Genomic DNA, 21,596 nt, shown 5'->3' with positions numbered 1-21,596 from the left:
TTTCTGAGAGAGTAGATTGTCAGTGCTCTTCCAACACACAGGAACATAACCAGAGGTGATAGATACATACATTTGTATCTACTATAGTAATAGTAGTAATCATTTTACTATGTATGTATAGTAAATCATTTTACTATGTATGTATTGTGTACCTTACATTTATACAAAAAGAACAAAATATTTTTATCATTTACATATATCTGTAAATTCCTTTTTCAATGTTTTCAGTATTATACAAGTTAATCTAATATTAATAGCTACTTTTATAGAAATCCAAACTCAGTTCCACTTGTAGTATTAAAACATGACAAAGTAATTAAAAAAACAAAATGCAAGTTTTGTATTTGAGGTGATATCAACAAAACAGTAAGTTATGGTTTTAATTCATTTTAACCATTGACTTATTGTATAGCTACAAGATCTCCACTGTGTCATTTTCTAACTGATTTTGATCCCTGTCACTAATTATCGATGCCCAGGCCTGTTTTAAATCCTGTAATGATTTCCTTGAGGAATGAGTAAATGATTTGCTTGTGATGAATGAGTGTATTTCTAAAAATCTAAAATTATAGCTAATAAGACCAAATAAAAGCAAGGAGGAAATTGTGAGGATAAACTCTATTTGCTATACTTTACAGTTAATAAATTATATTTTCTATAGATTAATTTATTTGTAGCAGTCAATATTTAAATTTATATGTCTTATTATTTTCAAAGGACATAGAAATAAGTATTGTTATAATCAGTTTGTGAAATGTGTATTATGAAACTTAAATAAAAGTTAAATGAATATTGGATTTGTGCAACATAAGGAAAGCAATCACTGACACCTTTATTACAAGGTGTTATTTGATTTGGCCTTTCAAAAATGCATATCATATGTTCAGATGAATGTTGTTAATTTCAAAATCATAAACTTATCTGTATTTCATACCCCCTCATGTTCTTAATATTTGCAAATCTTTGTTTTTAAAGGCATACATATTAGACCAAAGTCAGATAAATTCAGTATCACAGTTCAGACTACAAAAGAACAATTGATGTTGAATCCCATAAACAGATTCAGAAGGAAGTTTCCAAAAAAGTTTCCAAAAATTATTTGTGCAATAGCAATATAATTTGATTTAATATATCACTTCTAATGGTGACTTATTTTGAGGTACAGTATCTGCTTTAAAAATGTGAATCTCATTTGTTTGTAATTAGATCTTAAAATACAACTCAGCTTGAAGAAATTTCTCTACAGTTCATTGATGTATTTTTATACTGAATAAAGCAAGATGTTTAAATATCTGAATGTAAGATTCATGTAGGATAAATAAAAAGAAGCTTCTGGTATCTAAAGAAGCAGACATTAAGTGAATCTGCCCTCATAACTCAGATGTTACAAAAGACTGTTTCCTGCCACCTTACACTAAAATTAACTCCAGATGGATTAAAGACTTAAACATAAGACCTAACAGCATAGAAACCCTAGAAGAAAACATAGGCAAAACCATGCAGGACATAGGCATAGACAAGGACTTCATGACTAAAACACCAAAAGCATTGGCAATAAAAGCCAAAATAGACAAATGGGATCTAATTAAACTCCAGAGCTTCTGTACAGAAAAAGAAATAATCATTACAGTGAATTGGCAATCAAAAGAATGGGAAAAAAATTTTGTAATCTACCCATCAAACAAAAGGCACTTGCTATCTGCAAGGCAATTTAGAAGTTCAAATAAAAGAAGGTTGGTATATATGAAGAGATCACCAAAGACAGAATGTGATTTTCTGAAGTATAAGAATATTTTCATTCTTAAATTTATTTTATTAAATATAATCTGAGTTACATGGGAACAAAGTGGAGGGATCACTTATCTGTTTTAATGATGCAGTCTTACAATAATTCAAAATAAAAGGCAAATCAATTGTATTCCATTGTATAAAAATCCATATTATTTTGCAGCACTATTAACATAAGTAAAATGTGACCTAATGTCTCCCTAATTTTTCAGTTATTGTTTGTCTTCCTAAATCTTTTCATTCATGTGTTATTGAAGATAAACATCTATTATCTACTTTAAAAATAGTTCTAAGCAAACAGAAAGTATCATAACTCTTGAATTATAATTAATCCAATTTTGTGTTCCCATGGTATTAAAGCAACCTAGATTTGTCATATAATACCAATACATTAAAAATATTTGCTAAATAGCATAACTGAGTGGTAGTATTCACTAGAATCCTACATTTTTAGAGAAATCATATACAGATTTGTTCAAAAAATTACCATTTTAAAATTAAAAATTCATACATTAACAAATATGAATCAGGAGCCTTTGACTTTTTGGCAGTAAAATAAACCTATTTATTATTTATTCTATTACTTTACTTTGAGAAGTAGCATATCTCCTATTTGAATATTAAAATATTTCATTTAAATAACTTATATATTTGAAGGAGTCACTGTCCAATCTGGAAGAGTATGAACCTGGTAAATACGTGATATGGGGACATGTGAAACCTGAATTAACATAACATTTTTCTGGCAAACAACAGATTTCATTTCACTGATAACTGAAATTAAATGGAGGAATAACAGGAAAGAGGGATGAATTAAAAGAGAACCACAAAAATTTATCTGAGCTTGGAAAATATCATTCTGCATCAATTCCATTGGTGAAAGGGGATGAGAGTGAATGCAGAATATTAATGCTATAATAAACAAATATGAATAGTACCTCTAAGTTAAAGATATATATTTGATAAATATTACTGAAAAATATAAGTGAACAGGATAATACCCATTCCTTTAAGAAAATAAATGTTGCAAAAATTAAGGGCAAGAGATACTAAAATAAACTCAAAAATCTCAATCCAATTTTTGTATTCATATCATTTATGAAATTTTTTTGCAAATTTGATAATATTTTGTCAAATGTTTTAATACACACTTTTTATTATACAGTTTGATAAAATTAAAAAGAAAACATTTGGTTCCCATTGTCTTGATTTTTACACAAAAGGAGAGTCAGATTTAGTAAGTGACACATTTTCTCAATGTTAATATAATCCACATGTGAAATTATGTAGCTAAATATTCCTTGAGTACATTTGTTCTATTTTAAAAGTCTGTGCTAAAATCACAACAAAACATCTGCTCATATCTAGAAATGAAAGTATTTTTAAAACATAATTTAAATTCTATGGTGTGCAGATAGCTCTGGAGTAAGATAAGTATTTGAAGAAAAGATGTTCAGTTGCATTTCACAAAAAGACCTTCTTAGTAAGCAGAGAAGTGATGAACATAGATTTAGAATAAGAAAAGTACACAAATAGCTCTATTATACTTAAATACAGCTTACACTGTGTTACAATTAATCTTCTTCATACAAAACAATAATTTCACAATGGCACTAAGACTGCTTTGGCAGGCGACTTAGTAAGGTATGGGTAGCAGAGAGAAACAAAAATGAATTGGGCTAGAAAATAATGGCTGCTGTCAAGGATTGACACCTAAAGAGAAAATCCAATTAAAGTTAAGAAATACAGACAGAGGAAGTCCTAGTCAGAGAAGTCTAACATCCAGAATCTATAAGGAACTTAACAAATGAAAAAGCAAAAGCAACCCCCAGTAAAAAAATGGGCAAGGGACATGGACACTTTTCAAAAGAAGACATGCAAGAAGACAACCGCATATGAAAATAATGCTCGGCATTGCTAAACAGAAAAATGGAAATCAGATACCACAATGATATGCCATCTCACACAGTCAGAACAAATATTATTAAAAAGCCAAAAAACAACAGATGCTGGCAAGGTTGTGGAGAAAAGAGAACACTTACTTACTATTGGTGGAAACGTAAACCAGTTCAGTCACTACCGAAGGCAGTTCGGAGATTTCCCAAAGAACTTAAAACAGAGCTACCAAAAGATCCAGCAATCTCATTACTGAGTATGTACTCAAAGAAAAATAGGTCATTACGCCAAAAAGACACATACACTCATAAGTTCATTGCTGCACTATTCACAATAGCAAAGACACGAAATCAAATTAGGTGCTAATGGTGGACTGGATAAAGAAAATGCAAATGACAGAATTGTATAGTCACGAAAAAGAATGAAAGTTCTTCTCAGCAACATGGATGGAGCTGGAGGCCATGATTCAAAAATTTATGCTGGATCAAGAAATCAAATACCACATATTCTCACTTATGAGTGGGAGCTAAACATTGAGCACATGCAGACATAAACATGGGAAGAACAGACACTGCACACTACTGAGAATGGAGGGGAGGAAGAGGGTGTGGGTTGAAAAAATACCTATTGGATACCATTCTCCCTACCCAGATGCAATATACTCATGTATTTTGCATGAGTGCAAATACAACTTGCACCTGTGCCCCCTGTAACTAAAGTAAAAGTTAAAATAATAATCAAAAAGAAATACAATGTACATTTTATACTTAAATTACATTTCAATTTGGAATAGTAGAATGTTCAATAGCCCATGTGACTAGTGGCTACCCTATTGGACAACACAGGCCTGGAGTTTTTCTGGAAGAGGACTCAAGAAACAGTTAATAGGGGTTGCCTTTCAGGAAGACAACTAGGAGACTAGGGTTAAAAGAGATAGCAACCTTACTTTTAACTGCAAATGCTCTGTATTGCCTGAATTATGAGCCAAATATATGGGTTGTCTATATTGAAAAATTACATCACAATAGAAAGAAATATAGACAGTCTTGTGCAACACTATAAAGAGCAAAGCTTCAAAGTCAGGACAAAGAGAAGTCAGAAATTAGGCAGAGGTAACTCAAAAACAGATGAGTTTGCTATTGAATCACATTATTAAGTTGCTCCTAAAACAGGCTGTGCAATACTGTCTAGAATGGGAGAAAATGTTAGGAGTTTCTATTCAAATCAAGTTACAGACAACCCAAGAGTATTATGAAAATAAACCATCAACTGAGAGTTTGTCTGATTCTCTGATTCAATTTTAAAGGCAGTTATAGTTATAATGAATCATGCAACATGACATTTATATATCCTTGGAATTTATCAAAGAAATGTCTAAGATATTTATTTTGTTTTCTTTCCTCGAAATTTTGGTGTTTTGAACTTACTCCTACAGGTAAAATCCTTGTCCAGTTTTGCATGGTGTTAGAAGTCATGAAGCCAGGCTACTTGAAATAAGTTAGATCTATGAATTGAACTGACCTTACGTTATATCTGAGTCCCAGTAACTGGGCTACTTTCCCTCCTTCCATATAAGCAAGCACCACTCTGACCATCAATTTCAGGAGCCCTTTCCTGCTCTTGTCTCTCAGGCCTAACTCCTTTCCTCAATTACTAAAAGGAATCCAACTAATGCTGAGGTCTTTTCTCTTCAGACCAACCACTAACTGCCTACATCTCAGGGCTTGACTCTATTTTTTTCTTATGTCGTTGGTCTGTTAGCCTGGTCTTTTATTAATTAATCAAGTGAAATTTTTCTTCCTATTTTATTCTTATAATTGCGTCTGGTCTTTAGTCTCTCTGGCATTTCTCTTTGACATGTCCCACTGTCCTGGAACCATGTTGAAAATACCATCCCATCTCTACCATTTGCATTCTTCATTGCACATGGTTCAGGCCACGGCCTGTATTTGATAAATACTAATTAGCTGAAAAGAAACTAAGTCATGATACCAAGTTGCAGGGTTATTAAATTATAATTGTTATAATTACATTTTTAAAACAAAACGAGTAAGCCAGACATAATTTTTACCCTTAAACGTAGTGAATATGATGTTTGATGCCAGTTATATATGTGACAGTCCTGTGTTCTCTCATGAAAGGTATTTCTGAAAGTTTATTTTACCATTTTCCTCCTTTTTATTATTAATTTAATCATTGTCCTCATTGTCTTATTTTTCTGTATTTTTCTCAATGTTCTCATCTTCTAATTTTCCTTATTCCTTAATGTCGATGGGCTATTTTGTATTGTATTTTCCTCTGTATTAGTGCATTTCAAGACTTTTCTCCTTTTATTCAAAACTCTTAACCAACATCATTTAGTCTGGCACAGGATAGTGGGCTCAGCAAATACAAAAGTAAATAAATAAATCTTTGCCAGTTTTCTGGTTGAAATCTGAAAAAATATTCTTCAAAAGGTTGAGTCTCTATTATTAAAGGCATGACATTAAATAAGAATAATCTTTATAACATAGGAAATTTACCTGCTGACGTTGGTTTTTCTTCTTCTGATGCTATGATAAGAGGAAAAGGGGAAATGGGGGTGGGGTAAAAGTGAAGGGAGGGAGAAGTGGGGAGAGAGAGAGAAAGAGAGATATTGAGATTGAGCATAAATACGTTTCACATTTCCAAACACTAACTATAAGCCTCTGGCTTGTAATTTTGTGTAGACATTTGACATTTGTTGTTATTTAATAACAGATTGATTATTTGCATTAAATCAGAATATATATGCTCCTATACTTTAAAATATCTATTAATATTTATTAGAGAAAAACATTCAATTGTCTGAATTTTTTCCTTTGCAAACAAGATTAACCTCAGTTAATTTGAGTATAAATTATTATAAATATTATTGCTGAAAAATATGAAGTGTATATAACATAGAGCTACCCCACCATCAATTTTCTATTTGGCAAAGAGGAATTAAAAGTCATTGCTTATGGTCAAAAATTGTGTTTCATGAGACAGAAGTTATAAGAAAGGAATAATTCAACTTCAGAGTGACTCATAATCACTTTGAACTTTTCTTTAACATGAAGATTTCAGTTCTCTCTCCTCTCTCTCTCTATCTCTCTCTCACACACACACACACGCACGCACACACACACAGTGTGTGTGGGTGTCACAAAGACATACACACTTACATATACCACACACTTCAACATTTAGTAGTAGTGATTCTGTGGTAAGGACACAGGAACCTACAATTTAAAGAGTGACTTCAGGTGGTTCTGACTCATATTCTGCAGCCCACACATAGATATACACAGACATTATAAAAAAGGAGGCCACAATATAAAAATATAATTTTATCCTTGGGTAGGGATTAGGAACCTTGTAAGTATATTAGAATCCCAAATTCTGGGCTTCACATAGAACCAGTTAAGTCAGAGTCTTTACATGGCATTAACCTGTAGCTAGGATTGAGGTATTACTAGGCAATATCATATAAGATATATCTTATAATGTGCTATTTTGTATTGCTATATAAGATAACATTATGTAACTCATAAACATGTGAATCATGTTGATTCCTGTTTTAAGAGGTAGGAAGGTTTGAGAGCAGCAAGACTCCAAGGGCAATAACTTACTGCCCATTGTACTTGGAGGACAGAGCACAGCAATTACAAGAGTGAAAAAAGCTTGTCTGAAGCAGCTTTACATTTTTGCCTATTACGTTATATTTTCAACCTTTAGACTTCAACACACAGTCTGTGAAGTATTTCTGCTCTGTGAGGAAGTGCAGTTTACCCAGAATATGACCGTTGAATTAGATGACACAAGCCAGTACTATTTCACTTGATTCATGAAGTTTTAAAATAAAAATTTACTCAGCTGAATTGCTTATAAAGGAACTTTGTTCCCAGCGGCTTCGTTAATCAAGGTATCACTGTGCAACCAGGGAGTGGTCTCCACTCTTTTCCGTTAAGATTACATCTGCGCAGAGTACACACTAGACAAGCTGACTTCGTGTCCTGACAGTATTTTCCTCTCACACTGTTTGGCTCACTTCCTTGGCACATAAAGAAATGGAGAGAGCAAACACAGTTGGCATGCATAGCGCGGAGAACATAAATATTTTAAAAGCTGTTTGCCGCTTTATCATGTCCAAAATATATCATAACATGTTCAAAGAGAAAAAAAAAAAATGGTAGCTTCCAGGAATTCCCTTCTTGGAAAATATCATAGGGGCTTTTAGAAGTGCTGACTTAGATGAGTCATTGTTAACGAAAGTCTAGAGATTCAAAAGGAAAAATAAATCTTTATACTAAATTCACAAAGCAACCAATGAGATGAAAGTACTTTTCATTTGATAAAGGAAAATGCAGAGGTTCAGAGCGACCGAACGATCTGAGTTCAATTTGAATCTGAGCTCATGTCAGCGTGACTTTAAAACCGAACTCCTTCCACTATGCCTTATTTTCTCAGTGCTGATTCCATTTCTACTTAAAGACAAAAACTAGATGACAGAGTTTATTGAAATGCAGTCAGTACTATTTAAAGCATTGGGTCGTGAGGGTGGTTATGCTCCTAAATAATGTTCGCTGGACTTAAGCATAAATGTGGGGGAGAAAAGAAAGAAAAATTGATATAGACACTGAGGAGAGAAATCCCTTAAAGAAATGGAGTTCTTTTTTGGAAGCTTTTCCATGTCCCTTACAATCCAAGGACAGTCATGGGCAGCTGAGATCCTGACTGGTTAAACAAAACACCCTGAAGAAGTAATGTCTAAGGAAGGAAGATTAGAAGTTGCTAAGATTTTACTCTTCCATTATGTAGGAATAAGTAAGAACTTTTAGGAAAGAACTAGCAAGTACACAAATGAAGACAATTCCAAATTTAACGAGAGTCCTAGCTATCAGAACCTTTGAAAAGCAAATCCCATAGGGCAAGCTGTGTCCCAATCTACACTTGAATTTGCAGTACCCAAAAGTATCTTTGTGACAAATTAGTAGAATTACAGCCAGCAGATATACAACTTTGCAAAGATTTCTCTTTACATTCAACATCTACATAGCAGTGCTTCCTTGATATGGGTAAACATCATTAACCAATATTTATACTATTCAAACTCATAAATGCATATACACAAGGGTTAGTGTTGGTAATAGTTCAGCTTTAGTTATCTCTGTAACAAAGGCTAACTGCATTACTGAACAAAACATCATGAACTATCAACAGGTGGCAACTAGAGCCCCAGAGTAAAAATAAACCTCGAAGTGACCATTAGTTGCCTTTTTAATGACATTTCCATGAAACAAGTATCACAGAAAGTACTATCATGCTACCCAAATGATTCTTCTCTCTTCCTCTCAGAAGTCCTAAAATTAGCAATTAAAATAAAAATCTGAGTCTATGGCACATGCAGTCTCTTTCTAGTTCTGGAACTTTAAACACATGCACCAAGAAAACCCAAAATAAGCAACCTTGCAAATAATTGTATTGCTCCACTTGGTCAGCATTTAGAAGAATGTACTGAAATTATAGTGATGGTAGGAAAGCAGAGAGTAGAAAATACATCAGATGTTTAGAATTTAAGAAAGTGTAATCTTCCTGTCATCCATAACAGAATCTTTCCACGTTTCTGTTAAAATGCCCCATTATCTACCGAATTTGAATATTGGGTTTTAGTCCAGGGTTTTGCACTTTTAATAAGCTCTGTAGGTAATCTCCATGAACAATAAATATTGAGAATTCTGACTCTAACCCATCAAAGTTGATTTCACTGGGAAAGAACTATGGGTACCATTGTTAGAACTCCAGCAGTAAATCAGTAGGCTTACAGGAAACCCTTTGCAAATTATATTCTGGTTGTTTCACTAGCTTTCAACATTGTTTTCTTGTATCATCTTCAGATTTCATTGGATACTTATATCAATGCTTTGGGGAAAGATGATATCCCCTTTGGATTTAATAAAAAGTCTACATATCAGAACCAACTAAATCTGTTCCTATTTCTTGGTCAAAGTTACTGGCCTGGGTATAGGCACATAATCCATTTGGGGACAATGATATGTAAGGAGATATTGTGCATATTTAGGTGAAGGGAGGATCTTGGAAAAAAAAAAAGGCTTCCTCACTCTTCTGAGAAAGTGTCTGGAAATAACCCTCTTTCACTCCCTTTTAGATGTAGACACAGAGGTCTGTGGCCCCAGAAGTCATTGACATGCAACTTGCAACCGTAATGGGAGCCAGATTTAGAAGAAAGCTGATCCTGCTCAAAGGCATAGTCCAAAAACAAAGATATTAGATTCTTGACGATATAATTGTTGAGCCACTACATCATATCAACCATGAATCCTGACCTACCTTTGGATTTCTAGTTCTAGGGAAAATACCTACTGTGTATTATTTGAGTTGAGCTTTTTGTTATTTACTACTAAATGATATTCTGCTACAATCCTAATCAGTTTTGTTGTTCCTTTTAAAAATATATTAGAATGCATAAGAAATTAATTATCTGAGGCAGTTGACACCAGAAGTACACACAGCCTCAGGCTATGCTTTCAGTGGGAAGCTGAGATTTCAGTGCTTTATTTTTCCCGTGAGCGAACCACATGCATTGATACAATAAACCTATTCCTTGATTTCTACGTTAGGCGCTCTTTTGCAGGACATTCCACCAGTGAACATGTTTCTGAGGTGTGGTGTTGCTTGGGAAAACAGGAAGGCATCATACAGACATCCCTTCCTTCATTTCTTCCCCACTCTCTTTCTCTTTTTTTTCCACATGTATCAATTGTGAAGTACAACTACCCCAAGCCCAGTGGGCTGTATACTACTCTGATAAAACATGATGCTATCTATAACACGTAAATTTCTTCATTGGATAGATTCTAGTCTCTTTGTGTGGCTTCAACGATTGTTACATATTCTGTTTTTGTCTGTTTTATTTTTTTCATGTTTTAAGTAAACTTTTATAACTTGGAAATTATATCCATTTAAAACGATTTTACATCCAGTGTGGCTTACCATCAAATAGGAAAAGCTCATTATGAAATGTAAAAACTACATTTCTTAGTATATTATAATATATTTTACATGTGAATGTTAATTCATAGTGATGTATGGATCCTTTTGTTGGCTATATCATAAATTTGGTTAGGCATGGACCAAATATGCCTTGCAAGTATATAATTATCTAGTCATTAATTATTTCCATAACCAAAGTAACAAAAACTATGTACTATTGTATTCTCATAATATTTTAGAATGTTTTTATTCAACTTCAGTGATGCAAAAATAGCAGTCATGATATTCATGCTTGATTATTTATGCCTACCCGGAGGCTCTAAATGTGTGTGTGTGTGGGTGTGTGTGTGTGATTACTAAAATAAGGGTCAAGTATTATTTCAAATTTGTAAACTCAGTCATTAAAGTAGGATATGGAGTTGCCTCTGGAAGTATCCACAGAAGTATTGAGACAGAGATATGTGTTCATTCGGTGTTCGTTTTATTCTTTCTTTATTTGTTGTTCTTGGCCAGTGGCCCAATTGCAATATGACTTCAGACTTAAAGGTTGCTATTACTAACTTCTTTTCTGTGAAAAGTATAACAAAGATGAGTAGTTTCCCCTGGCCAAATATTTCAGACAGGATATGATGTGGTCAATTCTACAGTCTCAGAATGGCAGAGTATTTGGGTCACTGTGAGGAACAGCATTGTATTGACATAGAAAATGCTTGGATAATCAAAACATCTCCATTTGCTCAGCATTTTACATGCATTTTGATCTTGTGCAAAATTTGGAGGATGGCATCTATTGAAGTATTTATATAATACATAAAACATAACCTTGTACATATGTAGTTAGCATGTAAACATATATTGTGTTTTTATTAGTCTCTCCCATTAGACTAGGAGTTTCATGAGGGCGCAGCTGTAGCATTTTTTGGCTCAGCATTACATCCATTGTTTTTAAAACAGTGTCTGGAACACTGTAGTAACTGAATTTGTTGAAAGAAAAGATGCACAAATGTTTAATATAGCCATTGGATTAAATAAAGCTTAGCTGATTCATTTTGTAGTATTATTAAACTCATCAAAGAAAGCCTTATATCTTTGTGTATGTTTCATAATATAAATATATACATAATTATATATAGATTCTATAACTATATGTAGTTCTAGAAATCAGATTTTCTTTCTTGGGGTAGGAGGGAAATGAAATAATTGTTATAAAGGCAATGGTTGCTCTAAAGACTGTTAGATTATCTCATAAAAAATTAAATCTGTGATTATTAAACTAACTGAGAAAGCATGAAGTTATAATTTATTAATTAAAAAGATTAAATAGAAGCACAAAATGCACTTTTAATGTCTAGTTGTGACATAGATTACATGGGTTTCACAATGTATTTTTACAGTGAATCACCTTAACAGCAATTGGCAGTGCATTTGTAATTCTCTCATTTTAGAAAGAGGCGTAAATGAGAAAAACAACAACAAAAAATGCATGGAAGCTTTGGGTTCATTTTGTGCCACTAAGTAAAAAACAGAACTAAATTGAACAAAAACACACATTTTATAAAGGTAAGCCAGAGTACTGGGAAGCTGAAAGTAATATGGCTCAAGTAGCCTCCATTCATATCCCCGCTGTTATTAGAGAGGCTTTGGGAACATAATCAGTGCAAATTCTATTACTTAAAGGAAGTCATGAAAATCTTTAAGTTAGATGATTTGATATCACAAAGGTAGTTACAATTCAATACTTTGTGTATCTATTCCATTTTCCTTAAATATCCTTTGTTTATTAAATGTGCCCTTCCTCCCTATCCAAACCCACGCAATCCTTGTCAACTGAATTCATGTCTCACCACCTTCAATTCCTTAGTATTTATTTCAGTCCCCAGATACTCCCTTCTACCCCCACTACCTTTGAAACTATAACCTAAAGCCGGTTCTAAACAGAATGATACATAATATTTTCCAGCCCTGCTTCCCAAGCTGGACATTATTCTTTCTTGGAGGGCAAATGTTTTAATTTTGCACAGTGTATATAACTGGTACTGAGTAAATATTTTTGAAAAGCTGTCCAATTTTAAGATGAGAAAATGAAGTCCATAAGTAAATTTAAACTGTTTTTACCTCTTTTTTTTAGCTTAGTAAATGAGGATTGAAAATTAAATCTAAATTATTCTAAGAAAATTCATGGGCAAATAAAAAGAAGAAACTTGTAAGGGATAAAGCAGATCAAAACTTAATATAAATGATTTCTCAGATTTATCCATTTTCAATAAAATTAATAAATTCATAATCTTTTTGAAAATTTAATAAAGGCAAGGGGGACTAATTAATTCTACAATGACAATGCAGTCTAATGTCACTAGAGAAGCCGTGAAGCTGAGGTTACCAGATCACCATAGATGAATTTCAGATGATCACAGCATCCACATTATTTTGTTTCACAGCACCTGACAACAGGAAGCTGATACTCTCAGGCTCATTTATGTTCTATGGATTTCTGCTTTATTTATGTGTAGGAGACTACTCACTTCAACCTCAGTTCATTTCCGTAAGTCTGGACAAATGAGCTAATCTAAAAAGCAAATCTGTTGAAACCAAAAGAACAAAAAACTATAAAGTGATGAATAGATCAGCAATACTGGCACAAATCTCAGTGACAGTATCCACTTAAGAAAACCACAGAATCTTTGCACATAAAATGTTAATGCTGGACAAGACTTAATGATTAAGAGTGTTGGCAAAAAAAATCCATTGGTACAATGGGTTAAAGTTTGCATTAGAAAATAGAAGTATATTACTGAATCACCTAAATTACCAACTAAAAACTAACCACAAGCAGAACTTTGAAGTTAATTCATTTAACATCAGAATACATACACATGTGTATAAAATAATTAAATATACATTTATGATAAAATAAACAAAAAGAGGTTTATACGACATATGCTGAATATTTTATTTAATGGATATGGCATAATTTGTTTAACTAAGTCTTTAGTGGAAAATACTTAGATGAATTCCAGGATTTCTGTTTTATAAATGAGATTTCAATGAATAATAAGATTTCATTTGAATCATGGTAGAAACAAAGAAAATAAATTACCTAATACTTTTATTAAATAAACAAAGTTTATAATCCCAAACACAATATAAAATATTTGCTTTTTGTATGCAAGGTTTAAAAAAAAAATCCTCTTTGATGCCATAGCCTATTTTTTAAAAAGTACTATGCTTTGTAAATATATTGGATGATATTATGTTTCTGCCATCTTCCGGTGAAGATTACTCTCTTACTTTAATAAATTTGCCATTAGCAGAGATATAGTAAAACTTTCAACATCCCATGTCTAAGTAGCACAAAACACAGAGACAAACAAATGACTGATCTATGTGTCTGGTGGATGCAGCCTTAGATCAATTAGTGGTTTCCCTGCCCATCACTCCATCCCAGTAGCGATGATTAGGGTTGAATACTGAATATTCTGTATCTTCTGAGATATAAATAATATAAAATTTCAATACTTTTTAAAAACAAATGGTGATGAATTTAAAGATAGAAAATTCATGGCAGAATCTTGGCAAGCGTGTGTGTGTGTGTGTGTGTGTGTGTGTGTGTGTGTGTATCACCATCAAATATTTCACATGGTTATAGTTATTTCAAACATGACTTTTTACCATTTTAATATCTATGAGGTCTTTTAGTCAAATATCATTCCCTTTTTATTGCTTATATTTCAAAATAATTCAGAAATTTTATGATGGTGTGGAAATGATACATTCCCAAAATACAGATCCACACATTTGGCTTAATTAAAATATATTTTGAAATTTGAAAGATGAAGGGGGAAGAAAAAAACAGTGGGCAGGTCTAACTTGAAGATATGTGATATTTCTGTGAAACACGTATGTGTTTTTTTGGTCAAAGGAGATTATCTTTTCATGTAGTATGAACTGATCCCAAATACACTCATTATAAGAGATAAAGCACAATTTCTGCTTGCTTACATAGAGCTAATGTAATGCACTCCTGTCTTATGTAGCAGTGAGTTAATGACTGCTTTAGAGGATTTTTTTTCTTCCTGTTACAATAGGAGCTAAAATTAAATGTTTTCTTTTCAGAATCATTAGGACCTTCTTTAAAGGAAAATAATTAACCATATTCAGGTATTAGTCATATGACACTGACAACGTAATTTTCCTATCTGCAAAACTTGTCTCCCTAGGCTAAGTTTTTCCTTAATTGGAATGTCTTTAAAGAACTAAACTGATAAAAAAGTAGACAGGTCTAACTTTAAGGCAATGGAATTCGATAAAGGTACAGGTCTACTCAGGGAGAGTCTACATCACATTTTTCTTATCTTTTAGAATATTTTCAATTTTTGAATGCAAACTATTAATTTCTACCCTTCTAGTAGGTCCAATCCACCGACCAAAAGTCAGTATCTCATTCAAAACTTTTAGAGGCAGGGAACTCAAAATCTCTCTCCCAGGGCTGGCCTCTGGAAAACAATGGACTAATGAGGCCCATTCTTTGACATGCCAGTCATTCAACTATTTGAAAGCTATTATAATTGTTTTCTTAATTGAGTTAAATATCCCTACTTAATTTTACATATTATGGTATATGCTCCCTGGTCATCATTTTTTTGTTGATTCACTCTTGATAAACTCAAATTTGATAATGTATTTTAAAATATAGTAAGAAGAATGGAAACAGTACTCCAGATGTGATCTAACTAGCACAAAATACATTACCTGTCTTGTTTAGGCCGCTATGTTAACAACCAGCAATCTCCAACATTGGGAAGAAGTAATAACAACCAGCAATCCAACATTGGGAAGAAGTAATAACAACCAGCAATCCAACGTTGTGAAGAATTAATTTCCTTTCCTGCCCTCCTTCAGCTACATCTTATGGTCCAATTCCTAGAGTACTGGGGACTGGTAATATTCTTCCTGCCTAAAGGCAAGATTAGTCAGAAGAGGTCATGCTTCGGGTTGAGTCAAGGGAGAATATAACTGGCATGCAAACAATGTTAAAAGTATCTTTGCAACGGGAAAAAAATTGCAAAATTTTGAAACAAAGAAAGGCCTTAAAGATATACTTTCAATCTTTCACTTTCTCTCTAGCAAAGAATCTAGTTTGCATATATTTCACATGTAGTTGATTAAAGTCCACAGACAGGAAAACCAAACATTTGTTCTAATGGAAACAATTTCCTTCGTGTCCAAAACTAAGTGTCCATCCTAGTTTTATACGGAATACAAATATTTTGTAGCTTCTCATGAAATTTTCCATGTTTCTCCTGGAAACCAGCTTTAAAACTTTACAGTTGTTTCTTCCAATCACTAATTTCTGGTTTGAAATTCTAGATTAAAAATTAGCATCAATTTCAGTCAATGAGCCACATTCAGCCCTTTCCAAATCAACTACCTATTAGACCAAGTCCCGTTGAAAATAAAATTATTAGTAAATCGAAAAATAAATGTATCTTGGAGGCAGAATAAAAATGAAGTAGAAAAAAGTACAATTTAAACAACTTAATCCTCAAAAGAAAAGCCTGAGGTAGTACTTAAATGTTGTTCAGATGAGTTTTGTGTTCTTTTGTTTTTATAATGATTACATGCTTCAATAATATATTATAAAGAGAAGTTATAGAGTCTTATTTCTGGGATAATTTTGGAAACAACATTGAAGACTATATTTTGGTTCAAGGAGATGAAAAGAGGCTCTGTATAGGGGGTCCCCAACTCCCTTGGGGCATGAACCTGTGCCGGTCCCGGCCTGTTAGAAACCTGGCTGCACAACAGGAAATGAGCCTGAGCCTGCCTCCTCTCAAATCAGCAGCAGCATTAGATTCTCACAGGAGCAGGAACCCTATTGTGAGCTGTGCATGCGGGTTATCTAGGTTGTGGGCCCTTTAATCTAATGCCTGATGATCTGAGGTGGAACAGTTTCATCCTGAAACTACTCCCCCACCAAAGGTAGGTGGAAAAAATTTTCTTCCACGAAACTGGTGCCTGGTAGCAACGAAGTCGGGGACCACTGCTCTATACAACATAGGTCCACGTTACGTTCCTGGTCTTGCTGTCAATCCTCCCCATAAGCGCCTTATAACCTGAGCAGCCACTAATGCTAATTCTTCTAGAAAGTTTCCATGTCTCCTATCTTTGTACTTTTTGTCATTCTATATATGCTTAAAATGTTCCAATCTAATAATTTCTACAGATGAACTAAATTTCCATCTCAGCTCATCCCAAAAGCCAGCACAACCACAAAATCTGATTCCTAGGACAGAAAGTGATCTTTCTCCACTTGATACTCATTGCCTTTTATTCCCCTCTTACGATAATTATTCCCTGCATTGTATAATGCTTACTGATATGCCTATCCTTATCCTTTTTCAAATTTAGATATTTAAAAGGCAGAGCCTTTATTGTCAGATCATAGAGAAAAGGTAGATTATAAGCTCTCCATGAAGGCTCAATACACATTTGTTAAGTAGAAGATCCTATTGTTCTCTTTTCCTTGTGATTCTATCTTTATGCAAAGCCACAAAGAGCTTATTGTTGATCTATCATATCCAAGAACCTAATATTAATGTGCTGTCATAAATCCCAACTTGGTATTTATTATACCTTTACAGGATTCACATTTTGCAATCTTTTAAAGCAAAATCAATTCATAACTTATTTGCTGTAAGCATAAGGAAAGCTATATTCCTAAAGGATGGATTCCTAATTATGCAAGCATTACTTACATTACTCATAAATTTCATGTAATAAAATATAGGGTTCTCTTTTTCCCATGGGAAATGAGGTGATTCATCAAATTATACGTTGAAGGAAAGAAATTTTTTGAAAAATTAAAAGCTAACAGCTAAATTGCCCCCCGTTTGCGTATTCATGCACAAACATAAAAAAATCCTGACATAAAAATAATAGGTCAGTACTTATTAGACGATTCAATAATTTTATTAATGGCTAAAATGATGAAAGAATAGAGGCTTATATGCTTGATTTCTGCACATAGCTTTAAAATTGTAAATAAGGTTTAATTATTTATATCACTTTATTAGTAACTCCTAGGTGGCACTTATGAGCCAGACACTGTTTTAAGATCCTTACATACATTGAATCATTTAATATGCCTAAAAGCCTTTTGAAGTTGGTACTTTTACCGCAATTTTACAGATAAGAAAAGTAAGGTGGAGAAAGATTTAGTAACTTGCTCAAAGTCACAGACTTAGCAAATAAAGGCCAAGAATTCACCTCAGCCTGGCTTATTTCTTAACCACATCCCCATGATGCAGTCCTATAAAGAATGTGTTCCTTCAGATATTTACATACTACAGAATTTGAGTAGAGCATGCTCAGCATATAACAAACACTGGAAGTATTGTTATTTGCTGGGTACTATGGCTCATGCCTGTAATCTCAACATTTGGAAGGCTCAGGTGGGCAGATAGCTTGAGCCCAGAAGTTCAAGACCAGCCTGGGCAATGTGGCAAAACCCAGTCTCTACAAAATGTAGAAAATTTAACCAGGCTTGGCAGAGCGTATCTGTAGTCCCAGCTACTTGGGTGAGTGTGGGGATCACTTGAGCCCAGGATGTCTAGGCTGCAGTGAGTCGTGATTGCATCATTGTACTCCAGCCTGGGCCACAGAAATCCCACCTCCAAAGGAAAAAAATAACCAAACCAACAAACAAAAAGAAGTATTATTATTATTATTATTTCTTCAGGTTGTCTCATTGTTTGAAAGTATCCATCCCCATATGTGTAACAGGCACAGCTTAGTTTCAACAGAAGCACAGCAATGTGGAAAAAGCATGGGACATAATTGCAGGTTTAACACCTGTTCTTCCACTGAGCAGGTATCAGTGAACTTGGTCACAGAACCACCTTCCTGTTTAATATTGACATTGATGTTAGCTCGCTTGTTTATTTCCAGGTTATTTTATATATATGTGTATATGTGTGTATATATGTGAATGGTGCACTCTGAAAGTACAGGCAACATTAAAGGGAAAAGTGTGAGGAAAATAGTCTTTGCCTTTGGCATTACGGTGACTGATAGACTGCATTAAAAGACTAACTGCTCACACACTTAAATGTTTGTCACCTGACGTCCTAATAACCAGCAGGGCTCATTGAGACATTAGCTTTACCACATTAGTTATGCGTCAGGAAAGCACTGTGGAAAGTAATACAGCTGGACCTTCATAGTTTAGTAAGTAATGAAATCTAATCTTGGAAGTCAGAGGCTGTTCTGTGATGCACCCCAATTTATCTATTGCCTGAAGAGCAAAAGTCACTGGTTAAAAGAGAGCTAAGTTGACACACACAGCATGTGTCTTGTTCTTGAAAATATTTGTCCCTCCTTGTGTAGGTGAGTAACAATAATGAGTTCTGTACCCAATGACTCCTTGCGACTTGGGTGAAGCACTTCTTGTTTGATTTCAGAATGAAACTTTACCAGATAAAGACATTGTGGGGTTATATCAACACAGTGTATAAAAGGTTGTTAATTCTTATTTGATATTTGCTAGATATTCCAAGTATTAGTACTTAAGAAAACAAATATCCTTACTGAGTTCTATCTTCGGCTGAGAGACTGAAATTTTGCCCTCCCTATTTTTCTTTCCAGACCTTGATTAAAATAAAAAGAAGATTACAAAAAAATATTGATTGTTGTCTATTTTAAATCATAGCTTGGTTAATTTTATACTTTCAAAGGCCAAAATTAAACACAATCTGGAAATGATTCAGTCCAAATATACTCTCATTATACGACTCATTTAAAAATTATGTGTTACCCCTGTACTTTAAGCAATAAGGATTATGGAATTTTCTTCACATAATTACTTTGATATATGTTAACATGTAAGTTATCTTACAGTTTAAAGTCACCTTGAGGTGTCATCTAGTTTTCCTATGACTTCAGGGAAGGTGACCAAATATAACTCCACAAACAATGACATCTACTTTAAGCTCCTTGACAAAGAATCCATGCTTCCGTTTCATCTCAGTAACCCTTATGCTTTATTTTACTAATTCCTTATATCAAACAGCATAACTCTAGCACACAAGAGGTACCAATAAGATTTGTATTAGATGCCAGAGAAGGAATTTCTAACATTTTCAAGAAATAAATCCAACCTATCAAAACTCGTATGTATTTATTTTTTATTTATTACCTATTTGGTTAGTTTGAAGCGGTCTCTCTCTGTTGCCAGGCTGGTGTACAGTGGCGCAGTCTCAGATCACTGCAACCTCCGTCTCCCAGGTTCAAGCGATTCTCATTGCTTCAGCCTCCCAAGTAACTAGGATTACAGGTGTGCACCACCACGCCTGCCTAATTATTATTATTATTTGTATTTTTAGTAGATAAAAGGTTTCGCCATGTTGGTCAGGTTGGTCTTAAACTCCTGAACTCAAGTAACCCACCTGCCTTGGTCTCCCAAAATGCTGGGATTACAAGCATGAGTCACCACACAAGGGCAAAACACTTATTTTCAATGAATTATTAAAGTGTCATCTCTTTCTCTTTATTCCATCTTCTGTGTTACTAGTAGTATGAAGAGAGATGAGAGCCAAGGCTGTGTTATTAATCCATTAACCATTTACTTTCCATAAGACTAATATTAGTCATTTTTGCATTTCCTGTCTCTATTTAACCTTCTTAAGCTTTTTGTCAACTTATCCTGAGCCTGTTCCATACTCTAGATCAAGGGTCCTACTAGTCTGTGGGCTGTTAGGAACCAGGCCACACAGCAGGATGTGAGCAGCAGGCAAGCAAGCATTACTGCATGAGCTCTGCCTGCTGTCAGATCATCAGCAGCATCAGATTCTCATAAGAACACAAAGCCTATTGTGAACTGCATATGCAACTGATACAGGTTGTGTGCTCCTTATGAGAATCTGATGCCAGCCCACCTTCTCTGGAAAAATTGTCTTCCATGAAACCTGTCCCTGGTACCAAAGAGGTTGGAGACTGCTGCTGTAGAAGCTCTAAAATATTATTTAAGCTTTCTTTGAATTGATGCCTACTCCTTCTCTTATTGACCTTGATTTTAGAGGATGTCCTCTAAAATCCTTGCTGTTGTAGTTTTTATTAACTAAACTCTTCTTTATATATGCTTAGTTCTAGTTTGCTCTTTTTAAATGTTGTATGGCCTACTATAGTAATCATATGATTGAATGAAAATTCAAGGAGATATAATCATATTATTTAAAAAATACATTTGATAGAATAACAATCTTCTCTTTTACTCTTCACGTGTATTTTTCTTTTCCTATTACACAAATCAAATAACTCCAAATCTATATTACTATGATTAAGTGGGCATAAGTCCATTAAGCTTCCTCTTGATTATAAATCTAACATGACAAACTATTTAGCCTTTTCTATATAATTCTTTTAATATAAAAAGCTCTCAAAAAACTCTTATCCTAACCCTTTCCTTTTAAGAATTTAGTCTAAAGATACAATGGCAAATACATACAAAATTTAATTGTAAGGCATTCTATCAAATTCTTCATAATAGAGGAAATCAGCATACTACTTAAATGTTCAAAAGTAGGGCCTCATTTTAAAAATGATAATAAATGATGGAATGTTCTCTGCTATTTGAAAAATTTCAGGAAATAATTTTTAATTAAATGGAAAGATAATTTTATATCCTTATGTTAAAAAACTAAATGTGACTATCAAGAAATATAAACTGTGTACTATAAGTTCTATACACACATATATATACACAGTAAACACAAACGTAAATAATTTTACGTAAAAACTAAATTGCTATTATTCTTTATATGACTATATAGCTTTAGGGACATATAAAAATAAACAGATACAAATAAATGCTAGAAAAAAGACAAAGTATTTATAACCTAAGA

General features: G+C 33.5%; 1 protein-coding gene across 3 annotated transcripts in view; it reads right to left on the bottom strand.

The window, feature by feature from the left end:
* The window catches only part of EDIL3 (EGF like and discoidin domains 3), a 463,765-nt gene that overhangs the window by 297,076 nt on the left and 145,093 nt on the right, over positions 1 to 21,596 (bottom strand). For 2 of the 3 annotated variants that reach the window (XM_035291243.3, XM_035291245.3), the window contains one exon: positions 6,207 to 6,236. The exons of the other annotated variant lie outside the window; for it this stretch is intronic. In XM_035291243.3, coding sequence (XP_035147134.3) covers positions 6,207 to 6,236 — 30 coding nt within the window. The remainder of the gene's footprint in view (positions 1 to 6,206; positions 6,237 to 21,596) is intronic. 3 annotated transcript variants of the gene reach the window in all.

The sequence above is a fragment of the Callithrix jacchus genome, chromosome 2 (genome assembly GCF_049354715.1).
Source record: "Callithrix jacchus isolate 240 chromosome 2, calJac240_pri, whole genome shotgun sequence".
Lineage (NCBI taxonomy): Eukaryota > Metazoa > Chordata > Mammalia > Primates > Cebidae > Callithrix > Callithrix jacchus.
The sequence above is the reverse complement of the archived record's forward strand: the minus strand, read 5'-3'. Positions and strand labels throughout refer to the sequence as shown.